Source organism: Lissotriton vulgaris, chromosome 9 (genome assembly GCF_964263255.1).
Source record: "Lissotriton vulgaris chromosome 9, aLisVul1.2, whole genome shotgun sequence".
NCBI classification, from domain to species: Eukaryota; Metazoa; Chordata; class Amphibia; order Caudata; family Salamandridae; genus Lissotriton; species Lissotriton vulgaris.
In genome coordinates, this window is record NC_141697.1 from 1,220,062,422 (window position 1) to 1,220,085,763 (window position 23,342).

Here is a 23,342-nt window from a genome sequence, read left to right on the forward strand (position 1 = left end):
ACTTGTGGTGGCAGTTAGGGCAGAACTTGAACGGCGTGTTGTCCATCATCGAGTGTTTAGGCCCCCTGGCCGCGCGAACGTCGAAGTCCTCGATGAATTCTCCTTCCTCTCGCCGGGCAGTGTTCGGCGAAGTCTTTCGTAGTCTTCTTCGTTCGATATCTTCTCCAATTTCAATCTTTGCCTAGTACTTTCTCCAAAAATGTCTGGAGCCCAACGGGAACGATCCAGACCCGACCGCGGAAAAAAAGAATCTGAAGATGGCGCCCAAGGGTGGGAGCTTCTGCAGGAAGCATGCCGACGTCACCGGAAATACACCCAGGAAGGGGTGACGCCGACGCCCACCTGGGCGGCGAAAAAAAAAACCCAAAAAAAACCAAAGACAAACAAAAGACTACGAATCCAGACCCAACCACAAGACCGCGGAATATGCACAGCATAGTGAATCCAGAAAGATTCACGCTGCAAAACTTTGCAATTCCATATTTCACAGTCCAAACAGCGGACTGATGAACCAATTACACTTCAGGAAACTAGGTGAAAGATTTAAGACTCAAATATATTAAAACACGACAAATCAGCAACAATATAAAGGGAAAGTCATTTCCAAAAAGAGAGAATCCAACCTTAACACTCCCTGCAGCTCCCCCAAAACAGGAAGCACTGGAGGTCCATGACTGCAAGTAAGCACAGATATGGAAACAGGCCAGGTCTCATAACTAATTGCACAGAAGTGATGCAATGGGGGAAGGAGGGTTTTACCCCAATGCCAATCTGAAAATTACATGTTTTGTTGCTCGTTATAGAGTCACATGCCAAGCATAAACCTGCATGGTCCAGTTATCTAATAAACACTGTTGCAGGCACATGATTGAGAGGTTATCTATTATTGGACATTTGGGATGCTGACAAGAGGAGCAATATTGTCCCTAGAGTTTGCAGTAGCCTCAGGTTCACCAGGGGATTCACAGTTTATATAATCTGTAATTTATTTCAAAATTAGAAAACTGTCAGCCAAAGTAAAGAAACACGTAGCGGCAACAACAGCCAAGCGGTACGGGACATGTCGGAAAAGAAAAAGAATGATCCTGTTTACCGGCAGCCGTCGGTTTCAGAAGTTTTCAGCGTCAACCCCTCTTAGCACGGCAATCATGCCGCCCGATGGATCAGGCAGGAACGTCCTCGAGGACGCAAGCGGTGGCGTTGCCAGGCAACCGGGATCCACTGAGCTCACGCTTCCTGCGGAGCCCCTGGCAGCGAGGCAGGCAGAAGACGCCGAACGAGAGCTGAAGCAGAGCCATGACGAACGCTGTGACACAGTTGGAGAGGTGAGAGAGGCTGGAGGTGGGGCAGAGGGGTTGACTACAGGACAAATGCTAGAAGCCCTCAGAGGTTGAGGCAGAAATGCAGGAGGAACAGGCTCAAGCCCAAAAAAAAGATAACGCTACAATGAGAGAGGACACTGCAAGTCCTAGTCTACAGAGCAATCTGACAGAGGCTGATTTTACAGAGGGAGCTGAGGGGGATAGGTTCTTCTCAGTTCCTGAAGAAACAGAATCTGAGTCAACGATGGCAAGCAGTGATGAGGAAAGAGACCCTTCAGACTCATGCTTGAGTTCTGGCGATAGTGGCAGCTCCAGGGGGAGAAGTACGCAAAAAAGGCGCAAAATGATATCTAGAAAGGTAGACTCCCACCTGAGCTCACATAAGGGTACGCATAAGAAACTTCTATGGGACTACTCTGCTACCTCAAATATGTATAAAGAAGATGGGCAAGAGTTTCAAAACGATGGAGGAAAACTAGATATAATGTTCGCCACATTAAAACAGATACAAACGGAGGCTAGAGCTGAAAGCAGGAGAGCCAGGCACGACACTAAAAAAAATCCAAGCGTCAATCAGGAAAATAAATAAAAAGTTTGAGGAAGTGGAGGAGAGAGTTATTGGAGTCGAAGAGAGAACTGGTAGATTGGAGGACGAAGTAACGGACTGGCAAGCATCAAGAGAAGAACAGACTAAGATTGTGGAGGATCTACAATGGAAGGTGGAGGACTTGGAAAATCACCAGAGGCGCAATAATGCCAGGCTCCTTGGAATTGAGGAAGGGGTGGAGGGGCAAGACCCCAGAGGTTTTGTCATCAAGCTGCTAAAGGGAGCCTTCCCGGAGGTGCCATGGAACTGGGAACAAGAAGTACAGAGGGCCCACAGGTTCCCGCTCACAGCAAAGAAAAAACGTGAAGGGGGTTCAGGGGCACTTCCAAGGGCGATGTTAGTTTTTTTTGGTAACTTCCTAGCAAGACAAGAATTAATGGAGAAAGCTAGACCTGACGCTAGAAAGACGGTTGAAGGAATAACATTCTTTGCTAAGCCTGACTTTTGCCATGTAACAGTGGAACGGCGATGGAGACTCAGGCAATTGATTACTGCATTTCAGACCCAAGGAGCAGAGGCCTATCTAATGTTCCCAGCAAAGTTAAAGGTTATGTCTGCAGGTCGAACACGAATGTTTTTTTCTGAGATTAAAGCAGGAGAGTTTCTGGCAGAGCTAACAGAGCAAGGGGGAGCTAGAAGGAAATAGGAAGCAAAAAAGAAAAGAAACTACGTAATGAGAGCATAAATGGGAGAAGATGGTTAAACTCATGGAGCCTGACAGTTAAGAATATCAATAGGCAAGATATGCTGAGGGAGGAGAGGGGTGCGACACTGCAACGCTCAGTGGACACGCATAGGTCAGGAGTGACCTATTTGCCTGTCAAAGGGGGGGTGGGTCAGCAGTCTGGGAGGGGCGGGACAAAAGGGGGGGCGGCGGGAGGGACAGTGGCACTGGTGAAGGTTGGTGTTCCAATACAGTACAGATTTGTAAAATATATAAGGAAGAAGAAAGAAAATGTACAGATAAAGTCAAGAGAGTAGTTGGAGAGATGGTAAGAGTAAAACTGGGGTCATGACAGTTAGGATAATTACGATTAACATTTGTGGTTTAAATAATGGGGAGAAAAGACAGAAGCTTTCTGCATTGTTACGATTTTGGAGAATTGATATAATTTGCTTACAGGAAACACATGTAGCAGTTAAAGATAAGTTTATGTTGGATCAAATGGGATTTGAGGTTCTTGCCTACACGGGTCAGGAAGGGAGAAACAAGGGGGTGGCAGTTTTGGCTAGAAAAGGTACTGTAAAAATCAAAAAGAAAAAAGGAGGATCACGAGGGGAGATGGGTAATGCTAGATATAGAAACTGCCGCAGGAAGATGTACACTGACCTCACTGTATGGCCCAAATGAGGATGATCCTGAATTAATTGAATTCATTGATGATAAATTAGCATCGTGGCCAGAACCTGTAATATGTTGCGGGGACTTTAACATCAATGGCTTGGACGGCCTAATAGACAAGAAGGGGTCCAGATAGCAAGGGAGGAAGAAAAAGATATTTAAAGCTGTACAAAACCTTGTTCAACATAATGCGTTGGTGGATATGTGGGCGGAACTGAATCCGTTAGGCACAGGTAGCACTTTTTACTCAGCTCCACATAAAACAATAGCCAGATTGGATTATTTCTTTATATCTAGTTCACTCGTAAGCAGAGCCAGAATAGAATGTCTCCCCCGAATAATGTCAGACCACAATCCGCTGGTTTTAAGCTTATCAGTACCACAAAAGATGGAAAGGATAAGATCTACATGGACATTTGAAAGAGGGTTGCTGAAAGAGGAGGAGTACATTATAAGAATGCAAGAATGGATAACTCAATTTTGGGATATGAATAGATACTCAGCTTCAGCGGATATGGTGTGGGATAGCTTTAAAGCTGGAGTTAGGGGAGAGACACTAAGTTACACTCTGGTAAGAAGTAAAAAGGAGAAGGTGGAAGAGGAGATCAGAACTCTAGTCGGATTAGAAGAGAAGCTAGTGGATGCAATAGGTAGACAAGAATCCATCGAAAAGATCCTAGTGGCTCTGGAAGAACAGAAAGCTGAAACTGGCGTTATACTAGCGCAGAAAACAGCAAGGAATTATTTAGCAAAAAAAGAGAACTGCTACGAATTTAATGAGAGGGTTGGTCACTTGCTTGCAGTCAGGACCAGGCAAACTCTAGCAGCAGGAGAGATAAAAGAAATCAAGGATAGTACTGGGGCAGTTGTTAACAAGGTGGAGGAGGTACAGGAGGTGTTTAGAAGATTCTACGAGGTTCTGTATGAACAAGATATAAGTAACGGAAATATAGAGGCAGAAAGTATGGAATATCTCTTACAAGGGCCACAGGCAGGGTTGAGTACAGAAGAGAGGGATAAGTTAGATGGGCAACTAACAGTCCAGGAGTTAAGAGATGCAGTATTTAGTCTGCCATCTGGCAAAGCAACAGGACAAGACCAGATTCCTGTAGAGTTCTATAAAACCTTTTGGGATGTGCTAGCTAAGGATATTTGGGCAATTTGTTGTTTGGCACAGGAGGGCAGAATAGTCCCACAATCTTGGGCTGGTGCGGCTATAATAGTGATCTTGAAAAAAGATAAACCCCCAACAGAACCAGGCTCCTATAGGCCGATTACATTGTTAAATGCCGACGCAAAGATATTCTCCAAATCGTTGGCTAACAGATTGAGTAAGGTAATAGAAAGGGTGGTTTCGCCAGCATAACATGGCTTCATACCTGGCAAAGGGACTACCCAACATACTAGACAGCTGATCACCGTTTTAGATGCAGCTGAGGTTTCAGGAGATCCTGTCGCGGCTATTTTTCTGGATGCCGAGAAGGCTTTTGACAGGGTCTCCTGGACATACTTATGGAAGGCTATGGAGTGGGCAGGCATAGGTAGGGGATATATAACTGCAATTCAGGCACTATATAAACATCCAACTGCTAGGATAAGTATCAATAAATCTTATTCAAATGCGGTACAGATTAGACAGGGGACTAGGCAGGGATGCCCAGCCTCACCTCTATTGTTTGCTATATACTTGGATCCGTTTTTAAGAAGACTTACACAAAACGTTAAGATTCCTCCAGTCATACTGCACGAGAAGGACTACAAATTATTCGCTTACGCAGACGATGTGGCCATTATAACACCGACACCAGAGGGATCACTGATTGAAATAGAACAGGAGGCAAGGAATTTCGGTGTGGTGTCAGGGTACCTAATAAACAGAGGAAAGACGCAAGTAATACAAAATAGATATACAACATTTGCAGACACAAGAGTAGTCCCAGAAACAAGGTACTTGGGAGTCAGGGTGACTACGGATTTAGAGAAACTAGTGGAGATCAATATGGAACCATTGTTAGGAAAGGTCAAAAGAAACATGGAGAGGGTCAACAATTTGCATTTGACACTAATGGGCCGCATTAATTTTATCAAAATGGTCACTTTCCCAAAAATTTTATATCTGTTCAGAGCAATTCCCCTATACTTTGAAGGTACATGGTTCAACAGAATAGAATCAACAGTGAATAAATTAATTTGGGCACAGGGGAAGACACGTAGGGCATATCGCTTTTTGACATTGTCAAGAGAGAGGGGAGGTTGGGGGGCACCCGATTTTAAAAATTACTATTGGGCGACAGTTCTACAATATTCTAAAGGGCTACTAGGAGGAAGCGATCAGCAGGATGAGAAAGCATGCCCAGCGAACGTCTATGAAGCACTCTTGGGAAAGGCGGCAGAGAATGCACTAGTCACATCGGTGGATTATGCCTATTTTAAACACACAAGGTTCAAGACCCTGAGCGCAATATACAAAATTTGGAGGGCAATTAGGAAAAAATTAGGACTGAGTAGATATAATAGATATCTGAGACTGTACACGAATGATGATCTCCCAGCAGAGATTTTTAGGGATGCAGTCATGTAAGAGTGGGGCGGCAGAGGGATCAAGAAATTAGGAGACCTATTGGACACAAAAGGAGGGTTCTTACTGTTCCAAGATATACAATACAGATTTAAAATAGCTGGGAATATTTTTTTTTAAATACTTACAAGTGAGGAGCTATTTTCATACAAAACAGGGGGGAGCAGGAGGAATGACAAGCTGTAGGATAATGGATTATTTGGGGAGTAATCTAATGTGCTCAATTAGGCAGTTGTATGCAGAGCTACAGGTATACAAAACAGATGACAGGGAGAGATATGGCAATAAATGGGTGGAACAAGTGAGAGCCCATCCTGATGCCCTGCAAGCCTCATTAGACTTTGGCCGAACCATCCTGTGCTCCGCCACATTACAAACTCAACATTACAAAACAGTCTATTCGTTATATTATACACCTGCTAGAATTGCCCAATGGGGGGGGGGGGGTAGCACGGGAATAACTTGTCCACGATGCAATTCAACAGGTGCTAACATTACTCATATGTTTTCACAATGTCCGCAATTGTATACCTTAAAATTGGCAATAGAGGAGTTTTTGGAAAAATCGTTGGGGTTAAAAACTAAACTAACTGATGAATTGTTAATATTAGGTATAAGTATAGGAGACAATAACATGCATTCAGAATTTTTGTTTATGGTTACAGCAGTGTTTAGGATAATTGTTGCAAAAGCCTGGAAGGAGAAATCTGCACCGACGTTTCAGACTTGGATAGCAAGGTTGCTTTCCACATACAATTTAGAGAAAGCCATATATGATAGAAAAGGTAGAAGGGCAAGGGCCTTGGGGGGTAGGATTTGGCTTCCCATTGAACAATGGAAGAGCAGAAAGAATTAAAAGTACGTTTCTCAGTCTTCTTTTAATTTTGGGTTACATTAGTGTTTGAGTTGTTATACCTTCCTTACTTTTGTTTTACTCTTTTACTTGTCATATGTATAACTTTGTAAAAACAAATCTGTACTGGAAAAAAAATGTTCTGAGAAAAAATTCCAATGGAAAAAAGTGTAATGGATTTTACAGAAACAATGTGGGGGGGGAGAAAAACTGAATAAAAATATTTAAAAAAAATAAATAAATTAGAAAACTGCACTGACTACCTCAATGCAGACAAGGAGAAGAGATTGCAGCTCCAGAGACTCTTGAAAAAACATCACAATAGCCAAAATGACTTGGTTAGCTTGGTGTCTGAGTGTTAGTGTCATAAAAGCACTATAGGTGAAAGGACCTGCCAAGCTCAACCATGGAAAGCTGGTGTGTAGGACCTGGCTCCCAAACTTGTGAAGAGGATTGGTTGTGCAAGGCATTCTCCTGTGTGGGCCTTCTCATCGGTACAGCAGGTCGGTGGACAGCTATTCTGAAGCTCTTAGGCTCATCCTGGGTCTGGAGTTCTTTAGTGTGATAGTATCAGGGAAAATCTGTAAAAGAGTGATAGAAAATTTCTTGACCAATTGATCAAAATGACATAACCCTTTGTCACTAGCTGGTAATGCAAGAGCAAATATCTGGGCATTTTTTTTGTTGGCAGAGATCCATCTTTGGAAAGGCCAGTCACAGTAGCACTGCGTATTTAGGATCCACTCCGTTTTCCCGACAATTTCGTATAAGAGCATCCATGTCTGCATTTTCCATCCTTGAATGACCGACTCCGTGATTGCAGAATCCTGATAGAGAACTATCTCCAGATCATGAGAGTTTCTGGAGAAAGGGATCGGGACCTTGTGCCTCCCTGAATGAAATGCGAATACACTGTTGTATTGGCCATTTGATTGAGCAAGGAGTTCAACTTGAAGGCTGAAATAATGCCTTTAGAACCAAATGAACAATTCTGAGTTCCAGACACATATGCAACATGTCAGTTTCTTTACCTAAAAATGACCCATATACCCATCATGATTGTCTGCATCAGAATCTCTGGATGCAAAGATATTCCTTGCAGCACGTTTTTTAGGAAACAACCAGGAAAAGGATTGAACACCTGCATGAGAAATACAACCAATCTTCCCAGCTGCAGCAGTATTGAAACCACTTGTCATCTGGACACTGCAGAAGCAACATAGCATGGAGAGAAGCACATGGGAACCAGAAAATACATAGTGCCATAAATTCTAGAATAGCTGATACTTGGTGGGCAGTGGGTTGTGGTGTGCTTTTTAATGAAAAGCACTTCAGACAGATAGAACAAAGTCTCCACTGTAGAAAATTCTTTTGCGTTTTGGGTGCCCATAACCACTCTCATATAGGAGATGGACTGCAGCAGACATGGATTTCACACGGTTGACTTGTAGGCACAAACGTTGACCTTGACAGCAGTCTGCGAATGACATTGCCTTGGAGTGAAATCATTGCTAATCCATTCTTCAATATGCGGGTAAACAAAAAAATTGTTTTGATACAACTAACCTGCAGCTCTAGAAAATACTCAGTTCAGACTTGAGGCCAATAGGCCTCAGGTTAGATTGGTAATTGTCAATGCGGACAAACTCAGGAATTCTTAAAGGCTTTTGAGCTACTGGCATGTGAAAAAAATCTTGCCAGTGGGTAATTCCATATTGGAACTGTGGGTAGATCTGTACAAGACTTGATGTATGCACATTTCTTTTGTGATCCATTTGTTTGACAATTTCAAGTCCAGAATATTTAACAAATATTGCATCATTTATTGAATACAGGAATAGATCCATTTTATTTTGGGGAATCAGATACCCGCACCATAGCTTGCTTCTCTAGAAAGAATGACGACCACTTCTTGTAATTGATTTGATTGAAATTGAGACAAAGATTTATTTCGATCTTGCTGGACGGTTACTCCATCACAACAGTGAATGATATCCCGTCCGCCGAAATATAAATCCCATTATATCCGAGGCCCCAAGTCTTTGATGGTGTTTTTGATGGAGAAGATTTGTACCTCCACCAAGTTGCACCACACTTCGCACCCATCTATGTTTTGTACTTTTTTGCCACTCTTGGCTGTGCTTCTCTGCCACCGAAGTGACCAACAAAATTGAAGGTAGAGAGGACACATGTTTTGCCCCAACAAGAGCTTGAATTCAGTCTCAGAAGTTGTTTTACCTCCTCTGGAAGAACATCCGATGGTTAGACTGCCGCTGTTCAAGGAACAACCAAGAGGTTTGAGCCCTCTACTGGAAGCATCAATTTAAGATTGTCAGCATGTTCTGTAATCTTCCATTTCCTCGAAGCCTACAGCTTGTAGGGTGTTGGTCTCTAATTTAATATATTGCATCTTCTCATAAGTATGGTTCCCAAACAATTTCTTGAGTATGGTAGCATGAAAATCCTCCGCTGCACTTCAGGTTTTAGGCCTTCAGGTTAGATCAAGCTAAGAAGATCTTTGAATAGTGAGATCCTTGCAGTGTCCACGAGTGGCAAGGTTTGCTAAATCTGCACCTATTACCAGTTCTGAGACATAATATTATTGCAAGGGAAGGACTTTTTGTAGGGGCTGCCCTAGTTTTGACCTAATCTAAATAGGGACGATCTATACCCCTATTTTCACACTGTGTTTATGTCTATCCTTTGAGGACACCTATTAAAGTTTTTTGTCCTCTTAAGAGAGTTTTAATTCCCTGGTCTAGTTTTTTTCACACTCTGCCCCTCACTCTCACCACCACTGGATGATTAAAACACATCTCGCTCCTCTCCTCTGGGAGAGTTGTAGCCCAAACGACGCAACTTGCGGTCGCAGTGTGTAAGAGGAAAGCCAATGATGAAGCGTGTCACCGTTGGGGGGAGTGAGGGTTCTCGTCTTTACAATAATAATTGTCTCCACTCTTATAATCAAATATTTTTGTAGACTATCCAGTTACTTGTTGTGAGAAGTTTAGTATGGAGTGGTACCGTCTAAAAATAAATAAATAAATAAATACCGGGGTGGGTAATTATTTCTCCATTTTTTGCGACTCTCTCAGTGAGGTTACATGCTATTTCTGTACTGCCTTCCTAATGCCATTAATTTACACCATTACAAACATCACAACATTTGGAACCAGGAAGTGGAGATGAGCTCTAACCTCACCTCACTGATTTGCAGTGAGGTTTTTACACCTGAGGATTCTATGGTAAAGGTGCTACAGACCAGTGATTAGAGATGGTTAACGGAGGTGAACTCCAAATGAAGAGCTCAGTTTACCTCTCTGAAGTCAGACTGCTCAATGAAGATGGAGGAAGAAAACGGGACTTTGTGGAAGCCTTTGGACTCGTCTGCAGGGAAGTTTGGCACCGACACCTCCAGCACCTGTGTTTGGATAGAGAAACAGTTGTTTGTTACTAGAAACTTGGGCCTTTGAAGCAGCAATGCACGTATCTGGTAATTTGTTTCGCAGGGATTCATTCTTGCACACAGTGTTGATTGCCAGTTCACAAGCATAGTAACTGGCCACAATCCTCCAGCACGAGCACACAACACACACAGTCGTTTCAATGATCATTTCCAAGTCATCTGTAGTGGAAACATGCAGAAATACTAATATTTTACACTACTTTCTTCTTAAATGCAGGGGACGGGACATTCAGATCTACCTCAATACTTGTGTAGTGCACAACATGTGACCGCCTCTTCCCACGCACTGCTGGGGAAACGCTTCCGCAGTAGCCAGAGGATTTTTTGTGACTTACTACAATTGTACATGACGTACCAGCTCTGGGTTCCATCAAGATGCTGACCCACGATTTTCAGGAAGCAGGGAGGTAGGGGAGTGCTGCTTTATCCGGCAGTGTTGGGACATAGGCAGTGTTCATGCTCACAAACTTCGCAGACCTTCTCTTTTCCTTGGGCCAACCATCTTATCTTATCTTATCTTATCTTATTGTTTTGGTAAAGCGCTACAGCTGCCCCGGCAATGAGGCGTCCCGGCGCTGGAACCCAGATCAGATCCTGAGCGTGGAAAGTCCATGAACAAGGGAGGATTACAGGCAAGGGAATAGAAAAGTTTTCACTGCTTTCCGGAAAGCAGATAGATTATCTATCGAGCGAATATGATGTGGTAGTTCATTCCACATCTTGGGTCCCAGGAACCTAAAGGAGCGGCCGCCCATGCGGCAGAGTTTTATGCGTGGGACACAAAGAAGATTTTGATTGGAAGATCTTAAGTTCCGTGACGGCGCATAAGGAGTGAGAAGGGGTTGAAGCAGAGGGGGGGTGTTGAGTTTGAGAATTTTGAAAGTCATGATGAGGGTCTTGAACTTGATTCTGGAGTCAACAGGGAGCCAGTGCAGTTTTCTGATGGTTGCTCTGGCTGAGCATCTACGGGGAAGGCCGACCAATGTTCTAGCGGCCGAGTTCTGCACGCGTTGGAGTCTTGCTAACTCACATTTGTTGACGCCAAGAAGAAGTACATTGGCATAGTCTAGACGCGAGAGGATGGTGGCTTGGATGATGAGTTGGCGGGTTTTTGCGTCGAAGAAGCCTAGTATGTGGCTAAGGCTTCTCAGTAAGCCAATGCAGGTGCCAGCAACTTTCTTGGTGTGGGCTCGAAAGTTGAGTGAGTCGTCCATCCAGACACCCAAGTTTTCCACTAGGGTTTTGGGGGGAGGGATGGTACCAAGGGAGGAAGGCCACCAGTGCTCACTCCAAAGGCTGGTGTTTTTGCCAAGGAGAAGCACCTCTGTTTTTCCGCCATTAAGTTGCAAACAGTTCGTGGTCATCCATTGGGCGACCGCAGAGAGTCCGTTTTTGAAATTAGAGGAAAAGTTGGAAGGACCGTCTGAGAGGGCGATGGCCAGTTGTGTATCGTCAGCGTACGATACCAGTGTCAAGCCCCATTCTTTGGCCACTGCCGCCAGAGGCTGAACGTAGAGATTGAAAAGAGAGGGGCTTAACGCCGAGCCCTGCGGGACTCCCTGTTCAATAGGGTGGGGTTTAGATAGGAAGGGAGGGGCAGAGACGCGAAAGGACCTGTTCTCAAGGAAGGATCTGAACCACTCCAAGGCATGACCAGTTACTCCAAAGGTCTCCAGACGTTTAAGAAGGATGACATGGGATACCGTGTCAAATGCCGCGCTGAGATCCAGAAGGACCAGCGCAGCACTTTGACCGGCGTCCAGAATCGTCCGGAGGTGCTCTGTGGTGGCTAAGAGAGCAGACTCAGTGCTATGGCCAGGTCTGAACCCATTTTGTGATGGGTCCAGAATGTTGTTTTTGACCATATGCTGGGATAGAGTGCAGTTGACATGCGCTTCAGCGAGTTTGGAGAGCCATGGAAGCAGGGAGATTGGACGAAAATTCTCCGGTTTAGTTGGATCTAGGGTGGGTTTCTTGATGATAGGCGAAACCCACGCTTGCTTCCAGGCAGATGGTACACATGCTGTGGTAAAGGAGAGGTTCAGGATGTCGGTTAATGCTGGTAGGAAAAAGTTGAGTGACTCTAGGAATTGAGCCGGACGCATGGGGTCTGCGGGGGAGCCAGATTTGACTTTATTGCATAGTCTGATGAGGATATCTTCGGAAATTTCTGGGATGCAGGTCAAGGTCGAGTAGCTAGGAGAAGCAGAAGGAATGCTGATAGTATTAGGGTCGTGCTGGGGGAAGGAGGTGTATATTTTCTGTACCTTGTCAACGAAGAACTTGGCAAGTTCTTCGCATTGTTGCTCAGAGGAAATAGTAGGGAGGGGTGTTTTGCTGCTCTGTAGTTCTTGTACGAGTTTGAAGATTTCTTTCGCGGGGGTCGGGCTAGATTCAATTTTGTCGGCGTAGAAGGCGGTCCGTGCAACACGGATGGCTTTGTGATATGTTTTCTGTAACAAAAGGTATTTGGTTTTATCTTCTTTGTTGTATTCCCTACGCCAGAGGCGTTCTGCCTTTTTACACTCTTTCCGTAGATTTTTGAGTGTGTCGTTATACCAGGGGTTAGATGGCGAGTTACGGCCTTTTGTCCATTTTTCAGGGATGAGACTGTCTAGTCCGCCCGTAATCCATTCGTGAAACGAGCTATAGTTAGCGTTGATGTCGGAGTTGGAGTCAAGATGAGCTCTCGCGCTCAAATAGTGACAATCGACAACATCTAACCCACTGTCATTGATGTGATACACCCCGAGTTGGATGGAGGTTATGCAGCTGTGGAGGGGGAAGGGTTCAGTGTCGCCTCCATATCCATCATGCGGAAGCCACAAGCACGGCACCGCCGGGTTGACCCACTATGCCCTCACCATCTGTATCACCAGTAAGCATGGGCGAATTTTGCGGATCTCGCGTTCGCGAATTTTGCGGATTTGCGGATTCGCAATCCGCAAAATCCGCGAATTCCCGCAAATTTTTTTTTTGTGTTCGCCCGTGTTTCTGCCAGTTCGCGAGGGTTTTTACAATTTCGCAATTTGCGAACTTACCTGTCGGGTCGCAAGTTTTGCGAACTTGTTGTTTCTACGTGTCCAGCCTGTTTGGGACACTCTTCTTCATCACTGCCACTCTCTGTCACCACTGCCACTCTCTGACTACTCATGCCACCCTCTGGCCCACCCATGCCACCCTCTGTTTCATCACCACACCCTCTGGTTGTCCAGTGTACATTATTTTCGGCAAAGCAAAGCACACCTTCCCTGCCTCAAGTGACCTGAATTAATTTGGGGCTGATTAATGTGTCACAGAATATTTTTTTAGCTGGCACCTGCTTCCTTAGTGCGCCCTGATTAGTGATCTTTTGCACTTGCTAAGTGCTTTCATTGTTGCAAAATTAGTTACAACACCTGCCCTGCCCCAACTGACAATAATGAATTAGGGGCTGATTAATGGATTTTAACTTCCAGCCTGGCTCCTGCTTGTCTCCCTTAGCTGTAATTCAGGACCTTTGTGGCATATGTGTAACTATTCTGAGGTTCAGAGCAGGGTCACATAATAGTTTCAACTGGCAACTGAACTCTGGAGGGGCCCCTCAGGAAGCACTACAGGAAATGGCTACTAATGATGAGCCTGAACTTTTGAACCTGGTAAGTAGTTACTTTCAGTTTTGCTAAGAGCGTATTTCTGCAATTTTGCACTTATTCGCGGGGCGCGAACTCACGCGAACAGTGCGAGCAGTGCGAGCAAAATCCGCTGCTCGCGGATTTGGCGGGAGATTCGCGAATCTCGCGGATTGCGAATTTCCCGAAAATCCGCAAAATCCGCGAGCGGAACGGATTTTCCGCCCATACTTAATCACCAGTTGTTACCTCGGAGCTTACCAGACATCTCACACTCCCATCCCTGCTGCGGGAAAAAGGAATCGCTTCAGTGCCAAACAGGACAGGAGAAAAGCAGTTAGTCTTCTAAGAGGCAGATATGCTGGTTGGAGCATTTCACTGTAGAATAGCCCACGCATCTGAATCCCTGGATCAGCGTTTCCCAAACTGTGGGTAGCAACCTACTCGATTTGCAATGGATCACAAAAGTCCAAGCAATAAATAAAGAGGACTTTAAATTCTGTATTATGTTGTGTTACATTTACTGTGTTTCAAAGATAGAGGTCAGATGTCAGGCTATGTCTTCTGACAAGTGTCTTTTTTAAACATGGGGATTAGTGATTACAAACTCATCTCACTTTGTAGTCCGAGAAAGTAAAGTAAAGTGAATTATGCGACAGTCCTGCTGGGGTGCAGAGTGTGTGAAAGGAAAGGCTGTAGGAGGCCATGTTTTGTAGCACACAACATGTATAAATCTGCAAATGAACTGTACACAGTCAACAGTTAAGGCAAAAATAAAGCATATTGTTTTGTAAATCTGAAGTGTGATGGAAGCAAAGATTTTAATAGGATCAAAATAAAATAGACACTTTAATTGTTGATGCACAAATGAAAATTATTCACTGAAACCAGATTTTGACACATTTGTGTCCAGTATGGTTTTAGCAGTAAAACGATGTCTGTGCAAATTTACTGGCCACTTCGATGGAAAATGTGGTATCTGTAAATGACCATGTGTTACCACACGCTGCCTTCGTCACATTAACAAAAATACCCACCCGTTGTCCATTCAAGCTACGCGGGTCATGAAAGTTTGCAGTTCTAAAAGTGGGTTGTGGGTCTAAAAAGTTTGAGAAGCACTGCCTAGATTTTTAAAACAAATTTCAACACAGGGGACTGGCAACAATTTATTTTCCAAAACACAGACGGAAAATGAAAATAACCATCTAATATGTGCAGTGAGCATAAAAAGCCTTCTTGAACAGCTTACCCCAAAGTATTTAGGGTAAGAATCTTCTATGGGTCTTTTTGGCTAAAATTATGCACGGTCTTTACAACCAAGATTGGCTGAAGACTTAGATTATGTTTTTAGGTCGAGCCTGGGCAGCGCATGCAGTATTGGAGTATGGAGTTGGAGCGCCGCCCACTCTCCGTCCATATTTGTCATTGGGTTGTGTCATTGTCCTTTGTAAATGTTGGCTTCCGATTCGTTAATAGGCTTGTTAGTCCCTCCATAGTACCACCTAGTCTTCTTTCCTAACGCCCCATGAGGACTGGCCCTTTTACTTCAGTGGTTACACAGTACGTCTTATTTAATCTGTAAGCACTATTTTCTTGAACGCGTTTCTTGAACTGCAGGCACAACATGCTTTCCTGCAGCATTCAGCGCGCCATGCTCGCTTTCACTTTCCAAGCAGCCCGGGACAATGGCCGCTGCTTCTTTGAAATAAAAAAGGTCTGGCATTTACAAGAGTTTCAGCTATTTACATTGTAAATGACAATTCCTTTTATTCATGTGTTAATTATCAAAACAGATAAATAAAAGGCATTGGTATTTACAATGTCAATAGCTTAAACTCTCGCAAATGCGAGACCTATTGCATTGCAAATGCTTGTTTTAAATACCAACAGAAGCACTTGGACATAGAACAGGGATCAACTAGCATCTTCAAACTTAGATGATCGCAACAGCCATTTTGAAGGAGGATTTATTAATGTTCATGAGGCAATAAACAGCCTTTAATGTCTGACGCAAATTTCAGTGTTTCTCTAGGAGATGCAGGCTCCGAGAGCATTTACAAGTCTTCGTTTGGGAGGGTTTGTGTTTTAATAATTGGTGGGTCAAAAATGGATCCAGTCGATTACAGCTACATCATGATTGCAGGTGTTGTAAACAGGTAAAAAGAATGTTTTACAGTCTGAGGGTGCACAGTGGAACTCCCAGTTAATGTGCTACCTTCAGATTGAGGAGAAAGAGGTAATGGAGCGGCAGCTGAAAATGTAATGGGTTGCCGAATTTCCAAAGACAAATCTTCGACCGCAAGAATCAGAGGTATGACCACCAATGAAAGCGGTGTACATAATGCAAAGAGCGGATGAGTACTTGTCAAGGAGGAGGGTGCAACTGTAGTCTACGATGAATTCTGCATCTTAGGAGCCAACAGGGTCCACGATCAATAGGGTTTAGGCACCCCAGATGTTCTTTCAACGTCAATGACAACTTGCCTCAGAGAAAGATGTTTTTCCCCTAGTTAAAACCACTTTTGGAGAAATTCTGGCATCTCCAGATGCTGTCCTTATGGCACCTTCTTCATGGAAGTATTTGGAGGGACATTAGGCAAGAAATCCTCTCTTAACTCCTTGCATGCTGGTGAAGGCTCCCGTCCGTCATGGCACACAGTGCTCGTGTGCTGATGACGGCCGGGAGCCGTCACGACCATGCCCGCGATCGGAATGTGCCGCACAGGAGCGTAATTCCGACCGCAGGCAAGGGGTTAATAAGGGGGTATCCTCAGGAGAAGGGGTGTGAAATGTTTGTGCTTAGACGCTCCAATTCCCTGTTACGCAGATGTTTGAAGGGAAAGTCTTGTAAATGTACTAGCACACAAACGTATGCTTAGGGTCGATGGAGTGGACATGCAGTAGCCCTTGAAGGGAGACTGTTCTCATTTATAAGAGTGTCTAATATGTCAAATTATCCAAGCAGCAGAAAGTACACGATGCAGCAAAACAGTGTATTGATGAAATGAGTGAATCTGGAGTTTGTAGAGCTCCACTGAGAGGCCAGAACTTTGAAACTAGAGGGACAGAGTGGAGATGCCAATTCACTTGTGGGGGCGTTGCCATATTGTCACTTCTCAAGAGCAAACACACTTCAGCTCTAGCAATTTCTCATTTCAGAATCAAAATAAATCAGAAACATACATACAGAAATAGGGAACACGTCTATCATGCAAAGAAACACTCACCTCTGCAGAAGGAAAATTTGTGAGGGTGACTTTCAGCGGCTCTAGTACCGCCATGACCCTAGGAGCAGTTTCATTCAGTACATCGCGCACGCACGCCTCCAGAAGATGTGGCTCCATCGTCGTCTGAGCCACAGTGACCCCAACCTAGACAAAGGAAGAGAACAGTACAATTCAACATGGTCATTTTCAGTGGCAAGCAATCAGTATTACTGCTGTGTCTGAAAAACAAAACAATGCTCTGTAAAAGGGGCAGATAAACAAGGATTACTGGCCAATGAGGAGGCCAAAATAATTGTGTTTTAACACCTGAACATCACATCATACGGCGCACTGGATGTACCACGCTTCAGCAAACTTTGAAAAATTCACTCTTTTTTGGCTCAAAATCATAAGTTTCAGCTAAAGTGTAGAACGACTCCGTTCTTTTAAATCACTGCTGTAAAGGGTGATGGAATTTGGAAAAGGGTGGGACAGAATGGCCTTGAGGGACATAGGTGAAGGCTGGAATCAAGCTGTGCCTTGGTTAACAACTAATATAACCCATGTGGATGATCTTCAAGGGGAAACTGGAGGAACGGAGTGTGAAATGGGGAGAGGGAAACCCCATTTCACATCCAGTGATGGGCATAGTGAGGAAGGAACTATACTGGTAAACTTAGCTCTCTTTCATGGGCATATTCATCAGATCCATAAACTAGAAATGCATTGGTTAATTTATGAACATTAATATGAGCGATGGGGCAGCGTTTCATGGTCCGCGTATGCTGGTGCTGTCCCGGTGGCCGTAGCTGGTTGTCGCCCTCGGAGCCCGAAGGAGAGCTTGGCTCCGGGCTGAAGCAGGCTGGTTGTCCTACAGTCTGAGGCGCACGCTTCTTCGATGTCTGCATTGAAGATGTTGGAGGTGGTGTTGTCTCGTCTCTGAGCCCTCTCGCTGTGGGCAAACCGCCAGTCGCCTTGGTAACCTAAGGGTCTACTTGGACCCGAACGAGAGGCAGGCGGAGCATGTCTCGTCATGCTCCAGCAACAAGTAAATGTTGCAGACAGAGTGGTGAGCGTGCCACGAGTATTTGGAGTGGCACTGTGGACAATTCCGAAAGGGGGTACTTTCCATCAGGTTCTGCACATTCTCAAAACTGGTGGCTAAGTAGAAAAGCCAAGAACATTTGCCAGAACAGAAATATCCTCAAATAGGAGTAGGACTTCAGCCTGATCAGCGCTGGTGCAAAATGAAATATTTTGTAAATTGGAGGCTAGATGATGCTCAAGACGGATGAGAGTGGTCAGCCAAGTTGTACTCCGCAATCAAAATGTCCCCCAGGAGAGGGAAAAATGGGGATGAAAATGTTCATGGGAGTAGCCAGTAGGAAAGGACTTTATGAGCAAAAGTCTGGACTTACAGCATATGCAATTAAAGGCGGCGACTGACCGATTATCATGGCCTAAATAGGTTAAGTGTTGCTACACCTCATACTCTAGAGGCCTGGCCTACTCCACCATTCATCTCTGCCCAGCTTACATCCTACTCTTCTGCTGTCCTTTCTCTATTCATGAACCCTTTCTACTGCTTAAGGTCTCTCATCCAAAGTTCTCCATTCAAGGTCCCCCATTGCCTTCTCTCTACCTGGATGTTCCGCTTCACCCTCCCACGTCCTCTCCTTGAAAGTCCATGGTCCAACTTCCTGGCCTTTCACCGCTTCCTATCCACGCAACTAATTTACTTCTACCCCGACTTCACATATCTCAACTGTTTTCGACTCAAGGTCATCCCTACTTGGGTTTTTCTACCATTACACATTTCCTAAACCATCTCCCTCATTGTTCACTTCATGCCTAATCACTAAACCCTCTTCCTTTGCATTTCACTCCGCAGAACATTTGGCTGTTGTGTTGTCCTTTTATTATCGGTTTGCTTTCTTCTTAGCGCCACATTGTGACTGGCTTTCACCGTTATCATCTTTTCAAGATTTACCTTCTTTGGTTACTTGTTCGTTCTAAATAAGGGATTAGCTCAACCCTGCATGTTGTTCTCTTGTAGCGCACAGACATCTTCAGAGGAGTTGCGCTCAATCGAATAAATATGTTCAATAAAATAAAGACCCTGACAGTGCCAGTGTCCATGGCCATCTGGAGTGATCTACCATCAACATATACCTATCCAGAATTAATGTGCAAACATTGAAAACATACATAAGTTGGCATTGCATCAAAATGCCTTCAAAGACATTTCCCTACAAAAACAAACTGGCTGCAGTTCAAATATGTGCATCGCGTGTATTACACCCGCCCCGGATCTGGAAGGTAGGAGTTGTGCCATTCCCTGTATGCTTGCGATGCGAGAGGGAAGAGGGGACGTTTCTCCACAATGTGTGGAACTGCTCAGCATTACATCCCTTTTGGCGCAGGGTGTCATCGTGCCTTGGAGAGGTGCGGTCTTGGGACCTGCCACACGATCCCCGATAGTTCTTACTCCATAGTACAGAGGACATCGGAGGGAACCGATACAAGAAACATCTATTTTTAGCCCTTACGATCGCCAAACAGGACATAGCTCAGCTATGGAAGGGTACCTCGCCAACAATGATTGGGAAATGGCGGCGGAGATGGCTGTGTTCCACAAGAGGGGTTGTCCCTCAACACACAGTAAGATATGGTCTGGGTGGGCACATACCGCGGCATCGATCTCCCCCCTCTTCCTTCACAATCACCATAGAAAGTCTCATGAGAAGCTTGTGGGTCCAAATGTACGAATTATCATTTCTTGTTATTAGTCTAATGTGGGAATTTATTTTTGCTCGCCATTGCTGGGGGCGTGGTGTAGTCTGCGTACAGTAATTAGTTTTTTTTTTTGATTGTAAACAAAACGTACCGGTTGATATCGCCCATGCTACCTTCCCCTTTAACATTTTGTTATCATGTGGATTTTGTGGGCTATTGCCCAAATCATACAGTGAAAATCTCAATCGAATATGTTAATAAAAAAAACTGGTGAAAGCACTCCAAAAGGGCGACAAATAAGCCAAAGCTGTCAAACTTAGCACAATAAGGGGGAATTTCAGTCATCTTCGTAAAAAATGAATGACCCTACCAGCTGGTCCTTGGGCGTTCATCACAACAGGATCTAGGGATGCTGCATCAGCGTAAGTTATTGCCTTAGCCTAAAACATCACCATTGCTATAAAAATAAATATGAGACACCAGGGAGTTTGTTTAAATTTTAAAAATGGTGGCTAGTTCTATTTTGCTGCAGATTGTTTTTAAGAGTCTATTTGTAAGACCTTGCCTAGGCTTTTTGGATTTTCCAGACATTTTTTAATTAAATGCTATAAAGTGAGCAGAGAAAATGGTTTTATGTTTGTTGCCCAGTTATGCTGGGTCTCCAAATGATATATGCTCAGACAAGCTTCACATGCAGGTGTAGGTTTCAAATCAAGGCATCTTTCCAGATATGCTCTGTTCATGTGAGTGACTCAAACATTTTACCCTTGCACAGAAGTTATTAATAGCCTCGGGTGGAAATCCTCGTCGCCGTAGAGCTGTGAGTGTGAACAGCCGGGGGTCATCCCAGTCCCTAAAAATAAAGACAAGCCTTTGTCAGTGAAAATTTCTAGAAGTTCCTAAAAAACGATGGTGGGAAGCCATGGCAGGGATATATCCAGAACTTGTGTGAGAGGTGAAATAGCACAAAAACACATCAGTCACTGCACGTTGGAAGTCTCACTTTACTCTGGCATCCCTTCTTGTCTCTGCAACCATGAAGAGGTGATCACAGAGGGGTTTTAGGAATGCACTGAAGGCTAGGTTAACAAATGTCGTAGGATTAAATCCCTTTGTCAGCTATCTTATTTACCCTGACCTTTGAGTGTGCATGCATACATGCACGACTTTTGTACACGGGTGGGTTTATGTAAAATCTGGGCACTAGATAAACTTGGCAGGATACACTTTGCTTTTCATCTCTCAAAGTTGATAAAAATGAGAACCATTAATATGTTGAGTAATAAAATGGCTATAATTTAGAAACAATTTGTCTATGGTGTGCATTTTATAAAAGCGCATAGGGTTTTGCTAATGTGTCTTACTTTCCTTATGAAGTTACTGTTTTGCTTCACCAGTACAATATTGCTAATCTATTTACAACTCCAAAAAGCTCAATGGTGGAATAAAAACAATGTTTGATAATAGCTCAAGCATTGTAGTACATTTAGAGTGGCCCATTCCAATAGCAGTTTATGGTTTCTATAATCACAATTCTTCTACCAAATGCTCAAGAAACAGATTTACTTGCTTTAATTTCAGATGAAGGGATTTAGAGTGCGGAGAATCTGACGAGACTAAATTATCAACTGGAAACAGGTGTGAGGGAATAAGAGAATGTGCTTGTTTGGTGGGACAACTGAAAATTCAGGGGGGACAAGTAATTCTAATGGACTTTATAAGTAAGGAGATCAGGAATTCTATGCATGCATGCCAATAGAGGCTTATAGAGATGTACGCTAGAACTACCTTCTATACATGCATGTCAATAGAGGCATATGGAGATGCCTGTATAGAGATGTACACTAGACCTACCTTTTATCCATGCATGCCAATAGAGGCGTCTAGAGATGCCTACTAGAACTACCTTCTGAATGCGTAAAAGGCAGGAAGGGATATTCTACACCATAACTTTGAAGGACTCAAATTGTTTGAAGATGCAGTAGTGGACAAATCTTTTTCACTTGGCTGCACAGTAGGCCCGAGTAAGAGGCCCAGGGTGCCTCTGGCAAAATTAACATACACTACTTGGAAAGGACTAAATGTCCAAACTCTAAGCCCTCTAGGGACAGATCACTAGGTTGAACTGCTTGAGGTACGGGTACCTGATTTGGCTCTACTGCAGAGTAAGAAGTTCGGTCTGATCAGAAGCTTTTCTTTTGGACTGATTGACATTTGCAGGAGTATTGAGAACCAGGGCTGTCTGGCATACACAGGTGCCAATAGGATGAGAGTCCTCAAGACCCGCCTCATTCTTTTCACCATGTATGGAGACAACAAAGCACAGGCAAATATCTGACCCGTTCATTCATAGTGCATTGCCTATGAGCTGTGGGTATGAATACCAGGAGGCAAAGCGTGGGCATTTCTATTGTTTCTGGAATGGCGAAGAGGTCGATGGCTTGGGCCCCCCACCTCTGGATTTACATGTGGAGGACTTGCGAGTGGTGTTCCCAGTCTGACTTGTTAATGAATCCTGATTAACAGGTCCGCAAAGTTGTCGAGCCTCAAAAGGGTTTCCACTAGGAGACTAATGTTCTGTCAGATTGTTCAGTGACAGATTCATTGTGCTAGGGAATAGCGGAGAGGAAGAAGTGTGCCCGTTGATGTATGTAGTACATCCCCGTCATGCTGTCGGTCCTTAAAGGGCTACCTTTCTGTGGAAAAGTGAGAAGGCATTGAGGGCTAGGTGAAGAGACATGAGCTCTAGGTAGCCGATTTGCCTCCCCTGGTGAGGGTGGTCCAGATGACTTGGACAACGTATCAGAGATGTGCGCCCTCCCAATGAGTGATGCATTGGTGGCAATGGCCAACTGCAGAAGATGGCCCAAGAGCGGCCTGTCTAGCAACAGCTTATTGCTGTTCCACAATACAACATATATCCTGAGCTAACAAGCAACTGAAAGTGTGAAAAATCAAATAACAAGTCCAGTATTTCTTCTTTTCTTCTTTTATTTCATGTAGTAAGCGTTCTTAAAATTCTCTAGCCGACACGTGTTTCGTCTCTAGTGGTGTTCAACCACAGACTTCTTTAGGGCTATTCCTTCTAAGGTCGATCTAGAAGTCCTTCCTTCCCATTACCCGATTAGTGGTGTACTAGGAGTTGGCATTCCCAGTCTACTGTTCAAATATTCGTGTTTCCCGGCGTAATATAGCAGCAATGTGACACTGTGTTCCACATGTACGTTGAAAATCAGTATTTTCCTCTGGAGACTATCACGTCCTAGTTCGAGGAAGGTATCTGGCAGATACTGCAGAGTACTGGCCTTTATCAACACTAGATCTTCCCACTGATTCTCCGCTTGTGACCACTGACTCAGAAGGCATTGTTGGACGAGGTGCATGTGCACTCTGGCGTGTGGTACAATTGCTATACAAGATGCCATCATACTTAAGAGCTTCTCAACAGTTTGTACAGTTAACAGGAGTGTAGACTTAAAAAGAGGCAAAAGCTGTTTAAATACCATCACCCTCTGCTAGCTGGGGTATGTGTTCTCCATAAAAGTGTTAGAAATAGAGCCTGGGCGAGTCCGTATTTGACAGCCAATGCTCCCTTTCCAGAGCCGTCCCTACCCCTGCTGT

At 44.2% G+C, this 23,342-nt stretch overlaps 1 protein-coding gene and 1 non-coding gene across 2 annotated transcripts in view; both read right to left on the reverse strand.

Moving 5' to 3' along the window:
• Positions 1 to 23,342, reverse strand: part of QARS1 (glutaminyl-tRNA synthetase 1) — a 242,690-nt gene that overhangs the window by 25,510 nt on the left and 193,838 nt on the right. Inside the window, exons 17-19 of the mRNA XM_086939337.1 lie at positions 20,487 to 20,574; positions 17,007 to 17,150; positions 10,019 to 10,123 (exon numbers count right to left, since the gene is read on the reverse strand). Coding sequence (XP_086795463.1) covers positions 10,019 to 10,123; positions 17,007 to 17,150; positions 20,487 to 20,574 — 337 coding nt within the window. The remainder of the gene's footprint in view (positions 1 to 10,018; positions 10,124 to 17,006; positions 17,151 to 20,486; positions 20,575 to 23,342) is intronic.
• On the reverse strand, positions 20,664 to 20,794 carry LOC147693087 (small nucleolar RNA SNORA14). Its single transcript, XR_015300263.1, has one exon. It is a non-coding gene; the product is annotated as a small nucleolar RNA SNORA14 (small nucleolar RNA).